This window comes from Mustela erminea, chromosome 7 (assembly GCF_009829155.1).
Source record: "Mustela erminea isolate mMusErm1 chromosome 7, mMusErm1.Pri, whole genome shotgun sequence".
NCBI lineage: Eukaryota > Metazoa > Chordata > Mammalia > Carnivora > Mustelidae > Mustela > Mustela erminea.
In genome coordinates this window covers 5,907,057-5,924,521 of record NC_045620.1, presented here as the reverse complement: position 1 = coordinate 5,924,521, position 17,465 = coordinate 5,907,057, and the positions used below count along the sequence as shown (strand labels likewise).

Here is a 17,465-nt window from a genome sequence, read left to right as displayed (position 1 = left end):
CTTTTCTGCCGAAGCTGCCAAAAGGAAGAGTCATGTGCAGCTCCGGGAGCTGCAGTGCATTAGGAAAATGTCAGTGCAGGGAGCTGAAGCCACAGTATCGACGTCTAAAACAAGTATTTTTGTTTTTTTAAGTAACATCTACAATCTAGAGAAACGAGTGTCATAAGAATGACTCCTGAACTCAGGGACGTTTAGGGTGTATGTTTTCTCTACTTTTCACTCTAGTTCCATAAGCATTTGGGTTTGCAGTTCACGAGAAGAGATTCGGGGCTTTGAGATCACTCCAGCTGTGTGTTCTGAAACACACGGGCGTGCACACTTCATTTCCGTAAACAAGGTCCTAGGAGATGTAGTTGTTAGGTTTGTGTGTATGTTTGTTTTCACTATAAACAAGTCACTAGCCAAAAACCAACTGTATTCCCCACTGTCTTCTTTCCTTCTTGTAATAATGGAAACACATTGGAGTAATAATTAGAGTTTGCCAAATGAACTATGTGCTTTTCACTCAGAGAGTGATCTACAGTCCTGCCGTATTGGCATTATCTGGGACGGCCTTTGTTTTTCTTTTTAAGAAATGCAGACTCCTGGGTCCCTCTCCAGACCCGTGGAATCAAAACCTGCATTTTAACAAGATGCCCCCGCCCTAAGGATCTGTGTGCTCTATAACGTTTGAGAATCCCTGATGTTGATGCTAGAGTGATCTAAATCCCTGATTGAGAGTTAGGTGTGACTTTCCACTGACTTCATTTATTTAGGCTTTGAAGTCATTGAGTAGGGTGTGTAGATATTTTAAAGTCAGAAGTGAAACAAAAATTTACATTCATGCTGGGTTTTGGGGGTTTTTTAAAGTAATCTGTAAGCCTAATACAGGGATTCAACTCACCACCTCAAGATCAAGCGTGGCATGTTCCACTGACCAAGCCAGCCAGGCACCGCTCTTCTGCTCTCTTTTCGTGGGGAGATGGAATGGAAAGGGGAGAAAATGTTAGAGAAAGGGGTATCTTCAGAAGGGGTCTGTGAATGCTGATTTTTTTTTTTCATGCTCTGACCTTCTTCAGGCAATTTTAGCTTTCTTGCCATCATTATGATCGTTGGAAGTATTCAGCCTCAGGGAACTGCATAACCTGCAACACAGGCAGCCTTGAACTTTTTCACGTGTTAGAGAAAACCAGTAGGAAAATTGAACAGTAGAGTCTGCATTAGAAGCAAGAAGGTTCTGCTCCCAAAAAGGGAAATTATTTCAAGATCTGATACATGTATCACCTTAAAGATACATTCTGTAGTGGTATGTTTCAGACATTCTCTTTGCATACGATTTACTTTTGTTTTTACAAATGAACACAGGGAGAGTCTGACTCCACATAGAGTAAGGCTGGACTCTGGAGCCAGGCCGCCTGCTTAGGGCCAAATCCCAGCTCCTCCTGCTTAGCCGTGTGGTCCTGGAAAGTCCCACTGCTGCCCCGAAGCCCCCTGTGGTTGTGGCCATGGCTGTGTTCATCAGTATGGGACAGCTCAGACGTAGCACGGAGCCATCGGGGTTGATGGTGCCATTAGCTCCGTGAGACTCCAGAGACATAGGGCAGCCCTTTTAAGAAAGTGTGTTTGAACTCCATTAGTTTCATTTTACCCAAAGGAAGTAGACGCTTCTGTGTTTTTGTAGGATTAGCAGAATGAAGGTGCGTGGCTCGCAGCCAGAGAGCACCATTGGAGACAAGCGAAGTCTCGTTTCCAGTGGGTTCACTCTGCATCAGACCCTCATCCACAGCAGGTCTCCGAGATAACATGTTCCTGTCTGACTTGAGTCAGGATCTAGTGTCGCAGCCACTGTTTACGAGAGCAGTCAGCCCTCCATCTGGCGGGTCTGGGGCCCCCAGCAGTACCTTGAGTCACCTTTCCTCTCGTGATTTCTTCCTCAAAGCTGGGAAAGTGGCCTAATAGGAACGGCTTGTCAACAGTGTGTTGCTGTCATCTGACGACTAGCTTGTATCAAGTCATCATTTCTCATTCTTCCTTCTTTGGCTGGAAGTTCTCTTACTACGAGTCAGGAGCAGGCGGTAGCAGTAAGAGAGCAAACACTCGGCAGCTCCCCACTCAGCCGCTCGGTCTCCTGCTGAAGTGACTGTCCTGTGGGAAACGCCAGTGTGGCTCCACGGGAGCCTCTGCCTGTCGCAGCACCCGCAGCCGGTGCCACCGCTCCAGGCATGTCACCACCAGAGGGTCTGTCGAGTCGAATGTGCTGGCAAACAAAGAAGGCGACCGAGTGATCCACGGCAGGTCTCCCAGGCCATACACGCAGTTCTCGTGGACGTAGCGGCCTGCGGAAAGAAGCACAAAAACCCAGCTGCCCTTGTGTCCTCGTCAGGTCACATTCACACACAAAAAGGGACACTTTTCCAATGTCATCTGTAAAGGCCCCTGCTTTGTAGGAGCTCAGACCGAGTGTGATTTCCCAGCTTGCTCTCATGGGGCTTCTGTGTAGGATTTTGAGTCAGTGGGGACAAGGATGTCACCGTTCTTTCTGTCCGGGATCTCTGGCATGTTTAACGGCTACTTTAAGGGAATGCTGTGGAAGGTTCATTAGTCACAAACACACGAGGGAGGTTTAATAGCGCTCACTTGCCTGGCCCGTTCTAAATTCTGTGTTAGGTCCCTTGAACTTTGTTTTCCTTGGTTGTGAGTAGTTCACAAGAATTGCCTTGGTGGCCACAGGCCCTTGCTACAGGCCATTCTTGTTCTTGCTGAGTGAGTTTGTGATACAAATGGAAGGAATTAAAATTGGAATGATAGAATCCAGTGCTCATTCCTTTGCAATGAGCTCAGTAGCATGTTTCGTGGGCCTGATGCCGTGCTCAGTACTTCTCTGTCACCCTCCCACCAGCACTGTGAAGTGGCTCCCGTTACCACCTTCGGTTCCCAGAGAAGCAGACGCCCAGTTTGTGTGTGAGGGGATGGTCTACCCATTCTGGAGACTTTTCTCTCTGCCCAGCTCCGCCCAGCTTTCCTCTCCACACCAACTCGCTACCCTACTTCTGAAAACCTGTCTGAGAGAACGAGGGGAAAGGGGCAGAACTGCAAGCACAGAACCGTCCAGTGTTGTTTGTGAGGCTGGAAGAAGGCAGAGAGAACCTTCCCCTGGGAGCAGGCGTTTATCCAGGAAGAGGCCAAGCAGCTGGCACACAGTGAGCGCTCTGGAAAAGGCACCTGTCGTCATGATTGAAATCTTTCTTACTGATAGACACTCCTGGTACAGTGTCGCAGAGTCGCCATAGAATGATACTTCACCATTTGAAAAGTCTGAATATGGGCGGCTGGGTGGTTCAGTCCTTAAGTGTCTGCCTTTGGCTCAGGTCATGATCCCAGGGTCCTGGGACCGAGCCTTGCATTGCAGGAAGCCTGCTTTTCCCTCTCCCATGCTCCCTGCTTGTGTTCCCTCTCTCGCTGTCTCTCTCTCTCTCTCTGTGTCAAATAAATAAAATATTTTTAAAAAGAAAGAAAGAAAAGTCTGACTATGAAGAAAAGCAGTCTAAAATACTTAGGATAGAGTGAAAAAAAAATGAGTAGCACCTTGATTGTGTTTGGATAATTCTGTCATTTGCATACACATGAATTTGAGCCAGAAGGGTGCACAAGTGAATGCAAAGTCCTCAGTCGGGTTCCTGTTATTTTGGTGATTACAGATAAACTCCTTGTTGCTGATAGCAACAGGGTGACCATCCCTCTCGGTGTCCGCTCGTCCAATGGAGGGGCACTAGGCAGCGGCACCTGGTTTGCGACCCGGCTCCACCACTTCCTGTGCCGCTTCCTGTGACATGGGGAGTGACCTCACTTCTCAAAGCCTGGGGTTCCTCCTCTGTAAAGTGTGACTACGATAGTTAACAACTGAGAGTAGTTGTGAGGGTTGACTGCAGGCCCAGAGCCAGACCCCAGAAGGGGGCCGGGTCTGCCACACTCGCTGCTGATGCTCGGCCAAAGGCAGGGACCATATTACTGCTTTCCTTGAGGATGGTCTGTACGCCGAAGTGAGCAAGGGCGAGAACTTTCTGAGCAGTGCTGATTTTTGTTAAGATTCACAGTAATTGGGCACCTGGGTGGCTTGTGGGTTAAGCCTCTATCTTTGGCTCAGGTCATGATCTCAGGGTCCTAGGATCGAGCCCCGCATCAGGCTCTGTGCTCGGCAGGGAGCCTGCTTCCCTCTCTCTCTGCCTGCCTCTCTGCCTACTTGTGATCTCTGTCTGTCAAATAAAGAAAATCTTTAAAAAAAAAAATTCATAATAATTGGGCTTTTTTGCCAACATTGACGTATTCAGGTCATCACTCAGAGAATTCAAAATCATTATTATTGATAGCAACAGCCCTTCGTGACTTTTTTTTTTTTTTAAGATTTTATTTATTTATTCGACAGAGAAGGACAGTGAGAGAGGAAACACAAGCAGGGGGAGAGGGAGAGGCAGGCTCCCTGCTGAGCAGGAAGCCCAATGTGGGGTCCGATCTCAGGACCCTGGGAACATGCCTGAGCCGAAGGCAGATGCTTAACGACCGAGCCACCCAGGTGCCCCTCCTTCATGACTTCTTATACTGTGAGTGAATCATGTTTTCAGGAAGCATTTGAGCCCCCCAGCCCCACTCGAGCATTTATTGACCAGGCTTGTTTCCCCCACATCTGTGTAATGGCAGCAAGTGCCTGTTTTGTAAAGAAAGGTTGAAGTTGCTCCTTAGGTTCCTAATTGAATCCTGGTGAAAATATTTATTAAAAATATCTACGGGGCGCCTGGGTGGCTCAGTGGGTTAAGCCTCTGCCTTTGGCTCAGGTCATGATCTCGGGGTCCTGGGGTTGAGTCCCGCATCATGCTCTCTGCTCAGTGGGGAGCCTGCTTCCGCCCCTCTCTCTGCTTGTGCTCTCTCTCTGTCAAATCAGTAAATAATTAAAAAAAAATAAGTAAATAATTAAAATCTTAAAAAAAAGGGAAGGGAAAACAAATATTTTTTTAAAAATCTGGAAAATTCTTCCAGCCCTTCTGACCTGGTTCCTGTCAGGAGGATGGCTGCATACACAGCAGCAGGAATTGCTTGTCTTCGAATTACTCTGGCGTTATGTGTTAGACTTTCCATTTGTCTGCAACCTGTTTCTTTTAGGTCAGTCTTTTAAACAGCTTGAAAATTGGGTGATCCCGGTTCTCTCTGGTCTGTTGTAACTCATGCCCGAGGACCACAGCCAAATGCCCACTGAGAGGAGGTGGCTGTACCCGGCGGTAGCCCCCGCCGTGGCTGGGCAGCCCCGTGCAGACGGGAAAGGGAGGCCGGGTCCCCTGGGACAGGGGCTGCTGTGCCCCGGCCACCCGCACGCACGCAAATGTGCTCCGCTCTTGCGGCCTTCTCCGTCCCACACGTCCGCGGCCCTATAAAGGTCAGACCCCTCGTGTGCCTTTCCGTGCGGGCTCCCAGAGGGTTTGCGTCTCTCCCTGTAGGACCTGTGTACGTGGCACTGTGACCGCTGGCCTCCGGCTTGTCCTCAAGGTCATGTGCTCCTCGCGGGCAGCCATCCGACCCTGGGCTCCAGGTGCCGGAGACCCTGCCGGCAACCTGTGCTTTTGCAGCCTGTTCCCCACCCGAGCCGTGCTGTTCTGTATTGTCCTGGTAACTAAAACCTCGGGGACACCAGATAAGAATTCACAGCTCCCCAGGAGAGTCTCCTGAGGGCCAAAAGACCTTCCTTCAGCAAGAACCACTTAAGAACCCGGTCGGGACCTTCCCCCTGTGTTTGTTACTGATCGTCTGTTCTGGTGGAGAGCCCGGGAAACACAGCATTTTGAAGTGAGTGTTGAGTTTGAATTCTAGGAGCAGGCGGAAGAAACCCGCTAGCTTTTGTGCATTTTTATCTTAAACGTTTAAAGTTGCAACCCGGTTTTGGCTTCACTCTGTGAAAATGTGTCAACCCAAATACCTAGGATTTGTGCGCTTTTCTGTATAGGTATTATAATTAAATAAGAAGTTTTTAAAAAATTGACCCCGTGGCGTGGGAAGTTCGCCCGTCCATCCCTGTTGGGCGCACGATCGTCTGCGGCTCCCGACGGGACCCCGGTGGCAGCTGGACAGTTTCCATCAAATGGGAAGGCTGGCTTTTGGTTTGGTTCGATTTTTACCTTTACATCCGTCGTGAACACGTCCCTCCTCGTGTCTCCACTTCACAGCGCGAACACCTCCTTCCCAGCCGGCGTCTGGAGTGGCTCCCGGGGCATCTGGGGGGGAAGCAGAACAGGCATGGCCCGGTGCGCGTGGGCAGCACCTTGGCCCTTCCCCTTGCTCCCTGGGCAGGAGTCCGGGGGAGAGGCGGGGTGCAGGGCAAGTCCAGCCTCGACACAAGGGCTCGGCTCTCTGCTGTCGTCTGACGAGGGGCTAAGGCTCTGGGGGCTGCAGGGGGCCCCCGCGCTGGCCTCGTGTTCCGGCGCTTGTGCTCCGCTCTCACCCCTTCCTGCAGCCCCGAAGTCGCTGACCGCGCACCGCGTGCCCTGGGCCTGGTGATCTTGGGTTTCTTGGGAGGGTGTCTTTCCGTGACAGCCCTCTGAGGGGATTCAGAAGTAGGATTTTCACTGGCTTTGAGAGATTATGATAAGATCCTAATAAGATTATAATAAGATCCTAAAATGGTTTCTGTTGGATTGGGCACTTGCACTGTCATCGGGACTGATGAGCTTAGCTGTTGGAGCCTGAAGCCACATCCCCTACAGGAGCCGGTCAGCTTTATGCAGAGAGAAAGTCAGTCACCTAAGGAAGACCATCAGCCCTCCCTCTGCCTCTCAGGGAACCTATCTGAGGTATCCTATCTGCCACCCCCCAAATTACTACTTTTAATATTTTCTTTTTTTCAAGATTTTATTTATTTATTTGAGAAAATGAGACAGCATAAGAGGGGAGAGGTCAGAGGAAGAAACAGACTCCCCACTGGGCAGGGAGCCTGATGTTGGATTTAATCCTGGGACCCCAGGATCATGATCTGAGGCAAAGTCAGTTGCTTAACCAGCTGAGCCACCCAGGCCCCCCAATATTTTCTATTCTTAAAGAGCCCTTAGCATTATGTCTGGCACTTAGTAGGTACACAGTAGTATTTAATGACTAAATGAAGAAGCTTCTGAAGATTCTTGCTCAGGTGCTGGTAGGACTTCTTTCTAGAAAGGGAACAGGAACAGCTGGGCTGGTGTGGGAACATGGCACGCTCTCAGCAAACTTGGGACCCCTAAAACCAAAGCGCTTCCCATACTCAAGTGGAAGGTCTTGCAAAATGCAGAGCTATTTACCAAGCCATAGAAAACAGTGAAATAGAGTTTTCACTCAAGAGTAAACTTCTGTCATTGCCTCTGATTTGAACAGACGCCATGTGCCGGACTGTTCTTACCTCTCAGTCGGTTTAGAGTCACCCAGTAATGTCGTTCCGGGCTCTGGATGTCTTTGGACCAACGAAGCATGTCTTTCGCGCGGGCGTCAGTCAGGACAAACTCTACAAACTTCCTTGTCAGGACGTAGTAAGCACTTCCAAAATAAATTGTTAAATTATGGGGCGGTTCGTGCTTGAATCTTTTATTTGGAGATACGTAGATACTTCCTTCAGGGGTGGATTCAGGATGACTTTCACTTGTCTGGGATTTCACGTTCGGTGGTTGGACTACTCCAGGGGTGATGTTTTTGTCATTCCATTTGCTTCTGATGTAGCGTATGATTTCTCTGTTGGTCTTGATTGGAAAATCCTGCCCGTGAAGGTTAATGACGTAGTTCCATTGGAATTTGGAATGGACCAGGTCTTTCATACAGTTAATATCTGCCTGGAGTCTTGAAAAGCCAGTGTGGGCCACTCTTGCTCTCTTTGATGAAATAAAAATATTTTCAAAACAGTTCACTAGGGTTTGCACCGCAGCCTTGTACTTCTTCGGAGCCTTTTCATCGACATGAATACAGTAAATGTTTTGAGGCACATAAATCGCTCTGAGAAGCTGTGCAAACATCGCCAGCTCGTTGTGAATTGTTATAATATATGCCAGAGAGAAATTGCCCTCTTCTGCAGACAAGGGTCTGGTTATGAAACGCAACTCCTGGGAAATCCTAGAGCAATTTCCTGATGTGCGTAAATGAGCAAGAATTTGAGAACCATGAGGGTTTTTACAAAATCTTGCGATTTGGAGGGCGGCCCCTTTCCCTTCAAGTAAAGCTGAACAAAGTTCATCCGGATAAAAGCCACATTCCACTACTGCCGGATAGGTGGGTTCCTCCTCTGCTTCCTCAGGGGTCGGGTTCCGTAAATAAAGAAAAACGCAGATGCATACGGCCGCGCACACGAGGAGCCCGGGCTTTGTGGCTCGCAGCTGGCTCATGTTTCTGGCCTTCTCAGCACCATGCTTTAAAGGGTTTTCCTTTAAGCTTCCTACGAGAACAAGAGGGAGAATTTAGGGTGTGCAGCTCTCCCCCAACCTGCAGCATGACTGAAGTGCACACATTTAAGTTGTATAACGCACTAGTTCTTCTATACGTCCGCTCCCGCAGAACCCTCACCACGATCCCATGGCAGGCGTTCCCCTCAGCCTGAAAGTTCCCTCGGGCCCCTCAGACTCCATCCTCCTTCCGCCGAGTCTCTGGGCAGTTTCTGATGCTCTGTCCGTCACCGGATTTGCTGGCATGTTCTGTAACTTCATGTAAATGGAGTCCTACACTGTGTGCTTTTTGCCTGGCTTGTTTCACTTCGGATACTCATTCTGAGATTTCGTCCACGTCATTGCATTTATCACTGCCCCGGATTCCGTCACACGGGCACCCCACAGTTTATCTGTTCATCTGCTGTGGACGTTGAAAATGTTTCCAGTTTTCGGATGTTACTAGACACTACAAGCATTCATGCACAAGTCTTTGGCCCTTTGTTTTTGTTTTTTTATTTCAGTAGCTTTATTGAAAGGTACAGCCCTTAGCACCAAAACATGATGGTAGGTGGTTGGGTGACCGCTACTGACTCAGAATTAACACTTACGTATTCAAATGATTGAAATATGTATCAGCCTTCGGGAAAACTGAAAAGCGATCCACAAATCATGTTTACCAAAGTATGCGATATACTGTGGGTCTGTGGTTTATTTTCCAAGGGTTATTTACCCATAACGTTATGTCAGAATTGGGCACAGCCATCCTGGATGGCCTCGGGCTGCCCACTGCACACAGTAGCCGCTGGAGGTCTCCTTATGTTACAGCAGAAAATCCTGATGACGGCTTCAGCGAGCTTATAGTCATGATGTTTCAGATCTGCTTAAGACTTTGTTTTGGAACAGACGTAGATAGACACTGTCCTGTTCTGCACGATTCACAGTTCATTTTATGCTGTTACTCTGTGTCATGTTATAACTCCTTCCAGTAAAGGAAGCAACATACGGAGAGAAGTTTTGTGATCACAGAATTCGACTTGTTGACATGAGTTTATGATTATTTTTAGAGAAGAATTCAGTGATTAAAAACATGGCATCTTTATCTGATAAAAATTAATTGATAATGAGTTGCCTTCCTGGAACCCTACAGAAATGCATGAATAGTTTTAGTAGCAGGAGCAAAGGGGACCAGAGAAGCATTTTGATTCATTATTAATGCATGGAGATGTCATCACCTTTGAAATTTAGGAAGAAAACTGATCAGGCAAAACATCTATGTGATAGTAATTCCTTTTTTCTTGTTTATAAATCCTGACTCCTGGTTTCCATAAGAAGTTGTATCGTTGGCTGTTTAGAAAGCCCATTTGCTTTTGAGTAGTGTTCTAACTCACACTGACATTAGTCCCTTTGCCCTTCTGCATCATTCTTACAGATGCCATACAGACGAAGCATGGACTAGGCAGCCTTTGAGCTCTTTTTGTGTTCGTATACTATGAGCCAATAAAGGTTGTAAATGCTGATTATAGGTTGTGAATTGTAAAAATGTATTTATTTTCCTTTCATAGTTTCTTTTCATTCATCCCGCTTCAAAAATAAAAAGCAGTCACTGCCCAAATAAACCAAGTTACGGTGTTTTTTGCCAGGTCAGTAAACGCTTGTGTATAGCCCCAAACATGAAATCTAATGGCATAATTTTAAAGACATTTTTATAAATTATATAATACTTTTTATAAACACAAAAACTCGCTATAATGAACACACTTCCTGTCTGGTCTGTAAAGTAAACAAAACCTAGAAATTCAGCAGGAAGGAAATACCTTCCTGAAATTAAAATAAATTTAGCTACTTTTATAGATGTTGGCTCCAGGGCACCCACGTACTGTAGATTGTGGCACTGTGTGACAGCTGCAGTGGGGGGAGGTGGTTTGGGGGCTGTGCTCTTCGGGGTGGTTTCTAGGCTTGGGGTCAAAGTAAAAGGTTCTGGTTTCCTGGTAGAACTGTTGTTAGCTCCGCTTCGCTGACAGGTCACACCCCATGGAAACTGTGGCTCCACCCCAGGGAATTGGCTCTTTTCAGTAGTTCATAATAATTAAATGAGGACAAGTCCCATGTGCAATCTGTTGTCCTTCCGGGCCATTCCTGAGCTAAGTGTTTTCGGTCCCTTCTGCAGCCCCGGGCGTGTGAGCGGGGCTGCGTCCACCTGCTGCCTCTCTCCCCCGACCCCGGGTCTGGCCACGCAGAGCTCAGGCCTGTGCAGCTGCAGCTTCCCGCCCGGGTGGCTTCTGCGCTGCAGAAGCCACTGTGCCCTCCGGTGCCCGGGGCCGGGGCCGTGGGGTGGAGCTTCCTTGTCCTTGCTTCACTGCAGGCTCTTCCTGGCAGGCCCGCCCGCCCCATGAGTGGGGCTCTTGCCTGGCTTTCACAGGCCAGTGACACCCCCCCGCGGGCGTGTCATCTCCGGGCCAGGCTGCCAGCCCGTCCTCTTTAAATGGGTGGCGTGCCCCACCTTCGGTTTTGGTGTTTTTCAAGTGTAGGGATCGGCAGATCACGTAGAAGGGCAGGGAGACTGATTTTTGGACCCTTTTTTCCCGTCTGCAAAAACTGTATTTAAAATATTTATTTTAAAGGCCTTAGAAAGGGGCAGCTGGGTGGCTCAGTCAGTTGAGCATCTGCCTTTCGCCCAGGTCATGATCCTGGGGTCCTGGGATTGAGCCCCATGTGGGGCTTCCCTGCTCAGTGGGGAGTCTGCTTCTCTCTCTGTAACGCCCCCCCCCACATGCACGCACGCGCTTGCTCTCTATCACTTTCAAACACATAAAATCTTAAAAAATATTAATAATAATAAAGGCTTTAGTAAGATTGGCAGTGGGGCGCCTGGGAGGCTCACTGGGTCAAAGCCTCTGCCTTCGGCTCAGGTCATGATCCCAGGGTCCTGGGATTGAGTCCCACAAGGGGCTCTCTGCTCAGTGCAGAGCCTGCTTCCTCCTCTCTCTCTGCCTGCCTCTCTGCCTTCTTGTAATCTCTGTCTGTCAAATAAATATAAAATCTTAAAAAAAAAAAAAAAAGACTGGTAGTTATCCTTGTGTTTTATGGAGCAGATATGAAGATTGTTCGTCCGGACTAGACCCATTTTTTACTATTCCAGTATCTTCTTTCCTCATGTGTTGTTGGAGTCACACATGGTTCCTGGAACTATGTATTATTTTGTGTGTAAGTGAGAGCATTCGAAGTCTCTTTTTAAAATTATTGTCAGTTACTGAAATTACCTTTCCAGAGTCTTACATTCTCTAATAATCTTTTGGTGCCTGCATCCCTGCAGCTTTTGGGAGACAGAGTCAGGGAATATGTTCAGTGCACAGATAGCTTCTAAACAATGAGTCATGTTTTGAAGATCATACATTCAGTTGACCGAAGACGTGACATACAAGAGATAGTCAAGAATCTCTTTCAGTAGAAAAAACTACCAAAGTTGTGATTAAGGATGGGGTTTAATTTTTTCCTTTTTTATAGCATTAGAATCTATATAATAGCAGAAATGATTTTCAGTTAATAGTTCTCAAAATGGGCTTGTTTTGCTTTTTATGTTTTTGCCCGAGCATATAATATTATCAGGGAGTTACTTCAAAACGCATTACTCCCCTAATTACTAGACTGAGTATGATTTTCTTCTTCTTTTCTTTATCCAGCCACAGGGCCCACCCCCCTTCACCCACCACCCGCCCCGCCCCCCACGACAAGCCTTAACAGCCAGAAACACAAGTGGGCAGCATGGGTTCGGTACCGGTGTTAACCAGTAGAACACTGTCTTTAAGGGCAGTCATTTTTCGTTTGTGAGGATGGGATGAATTGTAACGACTTTTCAGGGGAGTTGACAATATCCTGTCTAAGCTAACTCTTTTTGCTGACTCTCTTGTACTTAGTTTTTGGTAATATCTGTAAGTAAACAGATAATAAATGGGCATCTTTAAAGAGGAACTTAAAATATTTTGCCACATATTCTAGAATATTACTGTGTCGGACCATTAACATTAGCTTGCCCAGATTAAACATCGTAGTCTCCATTTGCTGGACTGAAGATGGGAGATAAGGTAGTACCTGCCCCATAGGAATGCCAGGACAGGAGTCCGGGAGCAGGTGGGTGTGAGTTTCCTGCTGAGCCTCGCCGGGGATGGACACTCAGCTTGAGCAGGAGTGGGGTGCTTAGTGTTGACCCCCAAGACTGAATTTCGACGGTGTCATTTACTGTAGGTTTGTTCTAAAAAAAGTCACTTCAGCCGCAGCAATGAAAATTTGATGCCTGTTATTTTTGTGGTCTCTGGGTTCAGAACGATACCCATAAGTTGAAAACATTTGGTTTTCTTGAACCTTTCTGTTTAAAACATGACACTAGTTTTGAGTTCAAATGCTGTCCCAACTGTCCAGCAAAACAGATGTCTTAGTCACAGTAGGTATACAATTCTCAGCTCCAATATGAAGAGGAAAACTTCGTTTTAGGATATCCTACAAAAAAAAACCCCACAACAAAAATAGCATGTGTATGATTGGCACAAAGTGAGGACTGAGGACATGGCCTTGATGCCGGCTTAGTTGTTATCTGCTATGTGAGGAAGGAGCAGCTGGTGGCATTTTAGATTTAAAAATCTAATCACATGGGTGCCTGTGTGGCTCAGTCAGCTAAGCATCTGCCTTCGGCTCAGGTTATGATCCCAGGGTCCTGGGATCGAGCCCTGCATCAGGCTCTGCTCTGAGGGGATCCTGCTTCTCCCTCTCCCTCTGCCTGCTGCCCCTCGTGCTTGTGCTTTCTCTCTGTCAAATAAATAAAAATCTTAAAAAAGAAAAAAATCTAATCTCAAACTTGAAAACATTCTACTTTTATTTTCTTTGGCTGAAACAAAGACCTGAGGGCTGGTTTTGAGAGAAAAAGATGCCTGCTACATCTGCATTGAAAAATATTGCTCATCTCCCAATATTCTGTTTAGAACTAAAGGAGACAAAGAAAAACTTTTATTTTCGTAATTGTACCTGCTCAGCCTCTGCCGTTCATGAGCCGGGCGTACTTAGTGAAGCACTTTCCAGAAGCTGCTCCTCAGATTCCGAGGGGTGGAATGCTGCCGCGTCTGTGCCTGGTCTGGCTTTTTTCTCCCATCGGTGCTTCTCTTCCCGTGGCTTCCGCTCAGATCGCATGAACGGAGTTGTTTGGCCGGTTTTGTTACCCTTTCATCCCTGGAGGATTTTATTCTTGTTGGCTCTGACCTGAGGTTTGAAAAATAGCATCTGCTTCTCTGAGGGTTTCTCCAGGACCAGGTCACCGCCTTCCGAACACGACGAGCGATGGCGGCCTGGCCCAGGCAGAGGGTGGCAGAGTGGTCTGGCGTTCTGAAGCCTGGACAGGATCCTGGCAGTCGAGGGGCAAATTCTATGAACGCTTTTAAAAGTCAGAGGCCAGATGTGGTTATCTGAGCCTTTTTCATTAAAGGGGAAAATAATCAAAGTCCTTTAAAAATCTTTTTTTTTGTTGTCGCTTCCTCAGTAGCATTCAGCATAATCCAAGCGTTTCAGCGTGGCTCTCCAGAGGGCCTGAGTTCAGGGACGCAGGGGAGCTGTGCCCGGCCCGCTGCCTGGGGGCTCCGCTGGGGGCAGGCGGGGCCCGGGCACGGGCTGAGGGAGCCGCTGCGGCTGTGCGGCTCTTCCCCTCTGCTGTTCTGCGCGGCCGGATGCTTGTGCCCTTCCCTTTCCCTTCTCTGGCTTCAGAGCGCCCCTCACTTGCTGTCTCCCAGGCTTTTCCCGCGCACAGATCTGAGAAGAGCGGAGCCACGAGGCGGGGGTCACACGCCTCCTCTTGAAGGTGTCCAGGCACCTGAGCTTGACATTTAGTCAGGGGGTCCTGATTCGCTTCACTTGGTCGCAGGTGATTCGAGGTGCCTGTCGCTCTTCAGAACAGGTGTCGCTGTTGCCATAGGGAAACTGCGTAATTGGGCCGATGAGGTCGAGTCTCTCTAAGCTCATGGGGCCGCAGCGTGGCTGTGTGTGGCAGGTGTACTCTTTATATGGAAACAGATTCGTGCCGCCTTTCAGGGGTGATGAGACCTTGTATGTGTTTGTAGGGAGATCTTCAGAGGCCGGGAGGTGAGGTTTTCCGGCAAAAAATGGGAAAAGGAAAGGCTGCCGACCACTGGTGCAGTCTTGCACAGCTGTGTCCCCCGTACCTTGAGTGCTTGTCGGAAAGGTCAGCCTGTGGGTGCTCGGGAACCGGGCGCTTCACAGTGGCCCGTTCCGAGGGGATAGGACCGGTGCTGGACTTCACCTGGGACCTCACATCCTGAACCTGCGGAGGGGAGGGGAGAGAGTCTCTAAGCAAAAAGCAGTGGAAGAAACAACTGAGAACACAGTGGCTTGCATACAGCTTTACGCTTCTGTAGCTCGAAGGGAAATACAGACTAAAACCAGACACACGGGAGGAATTATTGTGATAAGTGGACCAAAGGTCAACAGGCCTAATGTATCAGCTTCTTACACAGATTGGTTCAAGTAAAAGTTTTTTGGATGAAGATCCTAATATATAGGGGCGCCTGGGCGGCTCAGTGGGTTCAGCATCTGCCTTTGGCGCAGGTCATGATCTCGGTGTCCTGGGATCAAGCCCCGCATCAGGCTCCCTGCTCAGTGGGGAGCCTGCTTCCTCCTCTCTATCTGCCTGCTTGTGATCTCTGTCTGTCAAATAAATAAATAAAATCTTTAAAAAATAAAAATAAAAAACATCCTAATAAGTAAAGTGGACCTACAGCATATACACGGAATGCACGAGGGGCAGTAGGAATGCGGTGGGGATTTTTGTTTCTTAATCAAAGCCAAAAAGGAATTATCTTCTTTTACCTTTCAGAGCAGTGTAAGTGTTTTTGTTCCTTTAAATTATATGGTGTGATGGGAAGTCTTATTTATGTGTAGGGAGTGTAAAGTTCATATGACTTTTCACGAGAACTATTTGGCTTTAAAATGTTATTCCCTTTCATCCTGGTTTGAGGTATTTCTTTGGGTCGTCTTTTCGTTTATGCATAGAGCGATTATTTCCTGGTGCCCAGTGTGTGCAGGACTCGGCCACAGCTGAGGCAGATAACGACCAGTCCGTCCCTCTCGGGGCCTCCGGTGTGACAGAGGGAAGCACTACTTTAAAAGTCAGTACCCACGTACGGGCACACGTCCATTTACTGCGTGTCACAAAGTATTATGTAGGAAACAGACGTGAGTGATGGAGAATAAACAAGTCCCACAAGTGGGGTTTTGGGGTCTGAGATGTATGCCTTTGGGTGTTCATTGCAAAGATTATTTGTAAGAACGGTGATGGAGAAACCACTTTTGCATTTGTGCAGGATACAGACCTGCAGGCAGAAGAGCAGAGGAGCAGATTACCATAATTATACCCGTTCTCTCGGCCCTTTTTTTTTTTTTTTTTTTTAAATTTATTTTGACAGAGAGAGATCACAAGTAGGGAGAGAGGCAGGCAGAGAGAGAGGAGGAAGCAGGCTTCTTGCTGAGCAGAGAGCCCAATGCGGGACTCAATTCCAGGACCCTGGGATCATGACCTGAGCCAAAGGCAGCGGCTTAACCCACTGAGCCACCCAGGCGCCCCTCTCGGCCCTTTTTTTTACAGTTCTCTCGGCTGGCTTGTTTTTCCCTAATGCTTAAAAAAAAGTTAATATCTAGAGATCATGGATATATAATTTCTTTTTCTTTTAGCTTAACAAGCACTTTCTGCATTGTCAAACTCGAAAATAACTATCTGCCTGCCCTTTTTAAGATTGTATTGTGATTTATTTTCCCCATCTTGGGGGCTTCTAAGTTATAAGTGATAAAAGGAGGCTAATTTAAAATAAATACCTGATCTCAGCTGTGCGGTGACAGTACACCTAGAAAAATGCATTTGCAGGAAAATATGGGTGTTTTTTGCTTATGATGTGAGTTACTTTATAAGCAGAGAGGGTCTGTCCCTTCGGGTCAGCCGTGTCTCGGCTGCAGCCCTCCCCTCACTTGCAGACGTAGTCCTCCCTCCCCCTTCAGTCCCGAGAGGAGAGCCCTAGGCTGGCAGCGGGCACCGTGGATGGAAAGCTGCTTCCTGCTCTGGCTTCACTTGCTCCCAAGGAATGGGCCACTCACGCAAGCTCCTGGAGGCAGAAGCCTGCCAGGGTCAGGCACCCCCAGCAGGACGGGGCCTGCTGCCAGTGGGAACTCATGTGCCTGGGCTCTAAAGGGCAGTCCTGTTCAGGTCCCAGCAATTAAGGCCTCGAGAGCGTGGGTTTAGTATTAATGGATCTTTTGAATTTGGGGGAGAAAGCAAGATATCTCAATTTTTAGTATGAAAGGTGTTCCTGACTTTTTATGGTTAGTGGCTAATTCAACTTTAAAACTAGATCTCTGGGCACAGCACACCACCACTGTAGGTAGAGTGGGGTCCCCAGTCCGATCTAGACAACGAGGAGGGAGGCTGCTCACTGCCGACACTCCAGGAAGGGGTGCGGAGAACTGGGAGAAATCAGCCACGGAAACCCCGGGTGGGGAAGAAAGGGGGGCAGGCTGATGGAACAAATGGGGACTCCTTTCTGCCTCTTGGTTGTGTGCTCGGGAGGGTTATTGACGCCATTGCCCCAGCCCCGCTGGGCCGGATCCGCCGCATGATTCTGTTCCTGCGGATCCCTTTTCACTCCCTTCTCAAGAAGGCGATCCCCAAGGGAAGGCTCTACCCAAATCTCCCCCAGCGTGGGGCTTCCCTGGGGGCCACCTCCTGCAGAGCCTGGAGGCCTCCCTGCAGTGATGGCGACAAACAAGCTCCTTTTCTTCCAAGGCAGTCCCAGTGAGGTGCTAACAGCCCCCCTTCTCTCGTTCCTAGGACTTCCCTGTGGCCCTCATCTCGGGCTGTGTGGGCCAGAGGGTGGGGGTGGGGGTTCTCTTCAGTTGGGACATCTTACCAGGTCCCTCCTGGGAAAGGAGGTGTCTTAGGTCTGTGCAGTGGGTTTTGGGGGTGAGAACCACAGTAACTAACCAAGCTAAGGCAGCCGCTGGGGGGCCAGCCTGTGTCCAGTG

General features: G+C 48.4%; 2 protein-coding genes across 4 annotated transcripts in view; one reads left to right on the top strand and one right to left on the bottom strand.

Annotated features, from left to right (window-relative positions):
- Positions 1–17,465, top strand: part of RTF2 (replication termination factor 2) — a 40,076-nt gene that overhangs the window by 15,723 nt on the left and 6,888 nt on the right. The window lies entirely within an intron of this gene.
- LOC116594774 (beta-1,3-galactosyl-O-glycosyl-glycoprotein beta-1,6-N-acetylglucosaminyltransferase 7-like) lies at positions 1,795–8,374 on the bottom strand. Its single transcript, XM_032350278.1, has 3 exons — positions 7,391–8,374; positions 6,141–6,236; positions 1,795–2,315 (listed from the first exon to the last, which is right to left on the bottom strand). The coding sequence occupies exons 1-3, from the start codon at positions 8,358–8,360 to the stop codon at positions 2,092–2,094; spliced, it is 1,290 nt and encodes a 429-aa protein (XP_032206169.1). The 5' UTR covers positions 8,361–8,374; the 3' UTR covers positions 1,795–2,091.